At 31.9% G+C, this 8,967-nt stretch overlaps 1 protein-coding gene across 16 annotated transcripts; it reads left to right on the forward strand.

Annotated features, from left to right (window-relative positions):
- The first annotated feature begins 3,285 nt into the window (after positions 1-3,285).
- LOC107896976 (uncharacterized) lies at positions 3,286-6,782 on the forward strand. Of its 16 annotated transcripts, none has more exons than XR_001683970.2 (4): positions 3,375-3,784; positions 4,268-4,426; positions 5,948-6,043; positions 6,156-6,782. XR_001683970.2 is itself a non-coding variant. In XM_041079340.1 (3 exons), exons 1-3 carry the CDS (start codon positions 3,764-3,766, stop codon positions 6,210-6,212), a joined length of 237 nt encoding a protein of 78 aa, XP_040935274.1. In that variant the 5' UTR covers positions 3,353-3,763; the 3' UTR covers positions 6,213-6,782. The 16 variants fall into 16 exon arrangements, 5 of the variants coding, with proteins under 5 accessions (XP_040935274.1, XP_016677791.1, XP_040935271.1 ...); XR_005903603.1 differs by having other exon boundaries at positions 3,390-4,117; positions 5,948-6,039; positions 6,156-6,605; XR_005903607.1 differs by having other exon boundaries at positions 3,415-3,784; positions 5,948-6,039.
- Positions 6,783-8,967: the final 2,185 nt, after the last annotated feature.

Below are 8,967 nucleotides of genomic sequence, written 5' to 3' on the forward strand. Positions count from 1 at the left end.
TGGAAACTTCCAAAATCATTAACCAAATAAAAAATTAGGGCATGGGCTAGCTAGAACACGAAGCAACGATTACAAAAACATAAAAGTTATCAAAAACTGAGCTAAAACCGTACCTCAATCAAGCTAGAGAAGTGTCGAAATTTAAAAGCTCCAAACTTTATCTTCCTTTTCTAATTTTCGGTTGACAAAGATGATAATTAACATGATTTTGAATTATGTTTTTACTTATTATATGTTAATTTACTAAATTACACATTTAACCTTAGTTATATAACATGAAAACTAAATAATACATGTCCATAATGGTCCACTAAAGCTATTAATGGTCTAATTACACCATAAGGACTTCCCATTTAATAAACCATAGCAATTTGGAACTTTTAACTTATAGCATGCTACTTTTGCATTTTACACGATTAAGTCATTTTTTCTCAAATTGAGCTATGAAACGATAAAATTAGCTCACGAAATTTTCACTCATATATATTCACATACTGAAAACACCAAAAATAATATTAAAATAATTTTACAACCTCAGATTTGTAGTCCCGAAACCACTGTTCTGATTTAGCTATAAACCAGGCTATTACAACTCTCCTCCCTTAGGGATTTTCGTTCCCAAAAATCCTACCAGTGAATAGGTTTGGATATTGCTTTCTCATAGTAACCTTGGGTTCCGACGTAGCTTCTTCTACCCCATGTCGATGCCATAATACTTTTACTAATGCTATTCTTTTATTTCTCAGCTCTTTGATCTCACAAGCTAAAATTTGGATCGATTCTTCTCCATAGGATAAATTTGACTGAACCTCAACTTTGGTTGGGGAAATAATATGTGAAGGATCAGATCAGTATCGTTGAAGTATCAATACATGAAACACATTATGAATCTTTTCTAACTCAGATGGTAATGCTAGCCGATAAGCAACTAGTCCAATTCGCTCGTTAATCTCATACGGTCCAATGAATCTCAGGCTCAACTTGCCTTTTCAACCAAATCTGAGTATTTTTTTCCACGATGAAACTTTCAAAAACACTTTATCCCCGATCTAAAACTCAATATCTTTTCGTTTCAAGTCTGCATATGATTTCTATCGATCTGACGCTACTTTCAGACTATCACGAATTACTTTCACTTTTTGTTCAGTCTTTTTAATCAGATCAACCCCGTAAATCTTATTCTCACTAAGTTCAGTCTAGTATAAAACGGTGTTCAACATTTCCGATCGTATAAAGCTTCGTACGGTGCCATTGTAATACTTGATTGAAAACTATTGTTATACGCAAATTCAATCAATGGAAATAATTTTTCCACGTACCTTCGAACTCAAGAATGCAACATCTCAACATATCCTCGAGTATCTGAATAACTCGCTCGGATTGACCATCGTCTGCGGGTGAAATGCGGTACTAAAATGTAGTTTTGTACCCAGTGCATCTTGCAGTTTCTTCTAAAACCTCGATGTGAATCTCGGATCTCTATCCGAAACAATAGAAACAGGTACTCCATGTAATCTCACAACCACGGAGGTATACAACTCAGCTAACTTTTCAAGCGAATAGCTCGATCTTACTGGAATGAAATGAGCCGATTTTGTCAACCTATCAACAACAACCCAGATTGCATCTTTCTTACTCAGAGATAGGGGCAAACCTAAAATAAAATCCATAGTCACTTTATTCCATTTCCACTCGGGAATCATAATATGCTGTAATAAACTTGACGGTACTTGGTGCTCAACTTTGACTTGCTGACAAATCAAACATTTCGAAACAAATTCTGAAATATCACATTTCATGCCATGCCACCAATAAAGCTGTTTCAAGTCGTTATACATTTTCATACTTCTCGGATGAACAGATAAACGACTACTATGTGCTTCATTCAAAATCATCTAAATCAACGCTGAATTTCTCGGAACACATATTCGACCTTTGAATCTCAAAAAATCATCTAAATCAACTTGAAACTATGATCGTATTAAGCTCGTTTTGCTAACATTTCATTATCAACTTTCTAAGCTTCACAAATCTGCCGTAAAAACAACGGTCTCGCTTTCACAAATCGGATCGATTACTCGATAACCTTTGATTTTCCCCGATCTAAATCTGATTCCTTTCTTTCTCGATCTATATAAATTCAAAATTAACTCATTTAATCTCCTATTCATTCAATTTCATCCAAAAATATACATTTGGGCATTTTTGCACTTTAGCCCTTAAACTTTCACATTTTGACAATTTAATCCCTATTTCACAAATACACAAAATTCACACAATTAAATTCAATTACATGCTAGCCGAATTTCCTAGGGACCCCTAGCAGCCTAAAAATTTCATTTATTTCACAATTTAACCCCTAAATTTACACTTTTCTCAATTTAATCCCTAATATGCAATTTTACTCAAAATCACTTTACAAAACATGTATATCAAGCACCAAGCTTTCATAATTCATCATCAAACATCATCAAACACATGAATTCATCAGTGGCAACTTCCAAAAACATCAAACAAAAAACAAATTAGGGCATGGGCTAGCTAGAACACGAAACATCGATCACAAAAATATAGAAATCATCAGAAAACGGAGCTAAAACGGTACCTCAATCAAGCTAGAGAAGTGCCAAAATTCAAAAGCTCCAAACCCTATCTTCTTTTGCTAATTTTTGGTTGACAAAGATGATAATTAACATGATTTTGAATTTTGCTTTTACTTATTATATGTTAATTTACTAAATTACACATTTAACCTTAGTTATATAACATAAAAACTAAATGATACATGTCCATAATGGTCCACTCAAGCTATTAATGGTCTAGTTACAACAGAAGGAGTTCCCATTTAATAAACCATAGCAATTTGGCACTTTTAACTTATAGCATGCTACTTTTGCATTTTACGCGATTAAGTCATTTTTCTCAAATTGAGCTATTAAACGATAAAATTAGCTTACAAAATTTTTACACATATATATTCACAAGCTGTAAACACCAAAAATAATATTAAAATAATTTTACGACCTTGAATTTGTGGTCTCAAAACTACTGTTTCAATTTAGCTATAAACCGGGCTGTTACACTGATTCTAGATCAATCATGATTTGTTGTTTTGGAGAAAAATCTGGTGATTGATGATGAATATTTGAATATTGTTGACAAACCGACGGAGGAATCAAATGTCCACGAGATTGGAAATCTAGTGGATTCCACAAAATGAATTCCTGCCCAAGGAAGAATAAACTGAATGCTAATGGTAAGGGTGTTATTTGTGGAAATTGGTCCAAAGTGGGCCTGAAAGTTTTGAGACTCATTAGTGATAATATGGGGGCTTCAAGTATAATGGATTTGCGACCTGGGGAGGCTATTGGACCGTTAACCCCAAATCTATTGGGGGAGACCAAATTGTGGGATTTCATCTAGTAACCAATTGCCAAGCTTGATAAAATGAGGCATCAAGCATTTTGGGAAGTATATAGTGAAAAATAAAATACAGGTTTGTGCAAGGAAAGTTTGGGCATGGATTCGGGTACTAAAAATGGGTTTTTTGATTTGGAGTAGCTTCCAATGGTGAGTTCCAAGGACCGTCAGTTCTATTACCAGCCGAAGGGGATTCACAATGTTGTAAACTGCCTGATGAGTTGAGTAAATCACCAACAGATATGGTGGATTTCGTGGCAACTATGGAGGGTAGAATTTCTGGGTTTGAGCAGGGTCATGCAACCACAAAGATTTAGCTAAAAAACCAAAAGATGATGAACTAATGGATTTGACTAACGCTAAGGTTAGTTGCTAACAGTATTGTTGCTACTAGGTTTCTCTTTTGTCCTTTCATAAATGGACACAAAAATTATTTTTTTGGAATTGTTAAGGTATGGGTCATCCATGCTTTCATAATTTTGTTTCTGAGTATCAAAAGGAGTTTCAACTAGAGATTGTTTGTCTTTTTGAAACCCGGACGAGTGGTGTGCGTGCTGATAGAATTATTTCTCAAATCAGAATGGCCTGGTCATGTAGGATTGAAGCTAATGGTTTTAGCAGTGGTATTTGGAACCTTTGGAATGAAATAGTTTCAATTGATATTCTAGCTATTCACCCTCAAATGGTTCATATGAAGGTTTGTAGCAAGAATGACTCTTCTAGTTTCATTTGCACTGTAGTTTATGCTAGTCCACAACAAAGGCAGAGGAAAGATTTCTGGTATATATTGGATGTTATGGCAAACTCAATTTCTAAACCATGACTAATTACTGGTGATTTGAACTAGGTGTTAAATGAGTCGGAAAGGGTTGGAGCTGCTTCTCAGTCACGACTTGGTTGCAAGTGGTTTCAGACATTCTTGTTTGATTATAAGATTCGAGATTTGGGTTATAGTTGTTCGCAATTCACTTGGAGTAGAGGGAATTTATCTCAGCGTCTTGATAAGGTAATTTCTAACTCTGAATGGGACTTCTTTGCGCCCAACTATGCTGTCCATAATCTTCATAGACTAAAATTAGATAATCGTCCTATTTTGGTCTCTTTAAGGCTGAATTTTCAATGGGACAGTGGACCCTTTCAGTGTCTACCTAGTCAGATGCTTCATGCCGAGTTTAAAGAGCTTGTGAGGAAAACTTAAAGATTTGATGATGGTATTGTGAGGAATTTAAAATGTTTCCATAATGTGGTGCAAGATTGGACCAAACTGGTATATGGAAATATCTTTATTTGTAAGAGGAACCTTATCTCGGAACTGAACAGGGTGCAAAAAATTCTTTATTTATGGTCATCAGTGCACCTCTAAGAATGTGAATTACAATTAAGACAAGAGGTTGAAGAAATTTTGTACCATGAGGAATTACTATGGTTCCAAAAATCTAGATTGAATTGGCTTTCACATGGCAACAGAAATAAAAGCTATTTCCATGGTCGTACTCTAGCAAGACAGAGGAGAAATAAGATTAAAGGTTTAAATCTTGAAAATGATGAATGGTGTTTTGATGATGTTTCCTTGAAACATCATGTTCTGCACTACTTCAAAGACTTGTTTGTAGCTGAATATTCGGTTAATGATTCTCTTCCTAGCCAAGGTAAGTTCCCTTCAATATCCATGGCTGATATGGAATGTTTAAAGCTGACTATAAATTATGATGAAATTCACAAAGCTGTTTTTAGCATGGCACCCTTGAAGGCTCTAGGAATTTACAGTTTCCATGCTAAATTCTATGAGGAAAACTGGGACATTGTTGGTGCCTCGATTTGTTCTATGGTTAGGCACATCATAGGAGGTGAGCCTCTTCATCCTACGATTAATAAAATGTTGATTGTTTTATTGTTGAATGTTCAAGGGCCAGAGAGGATTTCTCAGTTTAGGCCAATTAGCCTATGTACGGTGGTTTATAAGATTATAACGAAAATAATAGTTAACAGACTGAGGCCTCTGATGATGAAGCTCACTAATCAGAACCAAGCTAGATTTGTTACATGAAGGTATATTACAGATAATATTGTGGTTGCTTATGAAGCCATTCACTCTATGAGGTGTTTCAAAGCTAGTAAGCTTTCTTTGGCGGGCAGAATCACGTTGGTTAAATCGTTGTTGTGTAGTATACCCAATTATTTTATGAGTACCATTCACATTTCTCTCTCTATCTACAGTGAAATTGAGAAGTTAGCCGTAACTTCATTTGGGGTTTGACATCTCAGTCCAAGAAAACAACTTTAGTTTCTTGGAAAAATTATTGTTGTCCTCTTGAGACTAGGGGCCTCGGCCTTTGGATCTTATTTGTTTAGAATAAGATTTTCTAATTGAAATTGAGTTTCCAGATTCTTCCTAATATGGAAGCAATGTGGGTTCATTTATTGAGAAGTAAATAAAGAGTTCAAGGGGTCTTTCTGTTGACCATAAAAATAAATAATTGTTTGTATATTTAGCGATTTCTGATGAAGGTTTGGTTGGTCGTTGTAGGTAATGTGTTATGGACTATAGGTCATGGTTGACTGACAAATTTCTGGAATGATGTATGGGTTCAAGAAGTTGGCAAAATTAGGGATTTTTATGTAGGTACTGGACACCCTAATGATACTTTACGTGTTTGTGATTAAGTTATATAGATTCTTTCCTGAAAACATTGTTAAGATAATTGTTTCTATGATTCCTCCTTCTGTTGCTGCAGAAACAAATAGGTTGGCTTGGAAATGGATGTCTATGGACAAGTTCTCAAGTGTCGTAACCTACAAGAATTTGTGTCATCTTGTTTGTGGTGTTGGTTCTTCTTGTTGGAAATTCATTTGGAAAGCTAAAGTGCCTCAAAGAGTTCGTGTATTCTTTTGGACCTTTGGGCAGGACAGTTTACTGACTAATGGCGAGAGAACAAAAAGACATATGTCTAATGAAGGACACCGTCCCAGATGTGGAGCAATACAAGAATCAGGTCTTCATGCAATTAGAGATTGTCATTTTTCAAGAATGGTTTGGTTATCTGTAATTCCGACAAGTTCTCATTTATCGTTCTTTTCTATGCTGCTTCATGATTGGGTGAAGTGGAAATTAAAATGCACAAGAGGATAGTGTTGGAAAATTTGGAATCACATGTATAATAAGGATAATTACATGTTATTATTTACTATCATGATAGGTTAGCTCAAATTAAAAGGGATCTAATTTGTTTAAAGTTTTATTGGATTTTAATTATTAAAGAAAGTATGGGTCAAATATGTGTAGATACTCTAGTAATTAAGTTCTAATCAATTTGTAATTAATGATGAGCTAATTAGGAATTAGAGTTGATGTGTCAAAGTTATATATATTAGGGTTATGGTTCTTAAATTACACACAAGCTAATTTTTCTAATATTCCCATCTTTAGAAAAGAGAGCCACATTCTTTAGATTATTTGTGTGTTAATTTGGAAGATCAAAACTCTAAGATTCATAGATTTCAAGATATAAATGAATTTAGGTATGCTTCCACATCTAGTTTTGTTCTTGATTTATTCTTGATGATTGGATATGATAGATCTTGGTTTACAATTCTAATTTTATATTAGATATTATTTTCTATTTTAAAAAGTGATATCAAAGTCTCGTCATGTTAAATAATTGAGAATGAATTGATTTTTTATTATTTTGGATTGATTCATTTTTTAAATTTTATAGATATGATATTTTAATTTATATAATGTTGAATCTTTGAAATTCTAGATAATTTTTTTTTCAGTTTTGATTAACTATGATTCAATCTTTTTAGTGTTATTTTTAATTTGATTTCATTCAATGTTGAATTTTTGGATTAATATGAATTTATCATGACTTTTCACTTTCAATCAGAAACCCTAAACTATATAGGTGTTGGTTTTAAAAGGAAAATCTGTTAAAAAAAAGTTTTGAATCTCGAAGGAATTAGCGTAAGTTTTAATGGAATTGAAGCCGGACAATTGAATTTAAAATATGAATATATTATTAATGTTTCAGTAGTATTAAGTTTTGAATCTGTTTTTTTTTCTTTAGTCGATTATTATATATTTTAAAGAAATCACATGCAATATTTTGAGTATTCATATAGCTTCAGTTATTATTTGTTGATTCTCTAGATTCAATTATTCTTCAGTCTTTTTTCATTGTTAATCGATAATGAGGAAATAAGTGAACTTATTATTCTAGAATTTCCAAAACTAAGAATATGTGCATTCTTGATTTCACGAAAGTTGGTTAGACTATTATTCTTCAATTGCAATAATATGTGTTCAACTATTAGAATCAATTTTTTAATTTTGATTATTTATGGTAATATCTTTGAAATCTATGTTTCGAGTATTAGGAATAATAGATTTGGGTTTTGTTATATTGTTATATGGTGGTAATGAATTTTCATAAGTAATATGAAGGCTTTTATACAATTTGGGATTCTTTTTATATTTGGTAATTACGGATTTTTTTAAGTATTTGTGCTTATAAAGAAGTTTTATAATAATGTCTTTAGCCATGAATATAAATTTAAGTTTGCATGAAATATGTAAGATAAGCTAGTATTATTTTTCTGTTATTATAATTGTGTACATATATTATATGTATATCAATAATTTTGAGCATTAATGCATGATTATAGATTGCGTGAATATGTCTTTATAACCATTATTTTAATAAGATATATTTTATAGTTTAATTAGTGACATTAAGTTTTGATGGATATCGTAAAAGGTTTTTTTTTTCTGTGATGGTTATATATTTAATTTTATGGGCGCTTTGGTGTAAAGTCATATCAACTATATACATATTTAAATAATTTGGTTTTAAGTTTGGTTCTATAATCTTAGGTTTTAGCATATTATGGTTCTAAATATTTGGTTATATTATGATGAAATGGTTTATTGTATGAATTGTGGGATATGCCAACTATTATGATTTTATTTTTGAGATTTATTAGTTTGAAAATATTTTTCAAGTATTCATGTGAATATATATTTAATCATAAATACAACTTTGGATTTACATGGTAAATTGAAGGTAAGTTTTTCTATTTGATTATGGATATATGTATATGCGTTAATTGCTTTGGTGTTTTTGTCCATGCCAAAATTATGAATACATGTGCTTGTTAATTATTTAGCTTTGAATCACTATATTATTTCTGTTTGGTATTTATATATATGATTTTGGAACAAAAAATAGTCAAATATTAAGATTCTGGGTTTTTTATTGCATTATTAAGACAACCTTATTTTGGGTTATTTCGAAGTCTATAAAGCAATAAAAAAATAGTTGACATTTGACTATTAGGTAAATTTTAAATTTGAATATTGGGTAAATTTTAAATTTGAATAATGATATGTTTAAATATTTTTTGAAATAACTTAATTGAAGCAATAAGTCACCAAAGTGATTTTTTTGTATAAACTATTTTGTTTTAAAATATAAAAGGTTGTGTGCATGTAACTTAAGTTATATTACTATTGATCGGCCCAAATGAAGGTTAATAATATTATATGTG

This window comes from Gossypium hirsutum, chromosome A10 (assembly GCF_007990345.1).
Source record: "Gossypium hirsutum isolate 1008001.06 chromosome A10, Gossypium_hirsutum_v2.1, whole genome shotgun sequence".
NCBI lineage: Eukaryota > Viridiplantae > Streptophyta > Magnoliopsida > Malvales > Malvaceae > Gossypium > Gossypium hirsutum.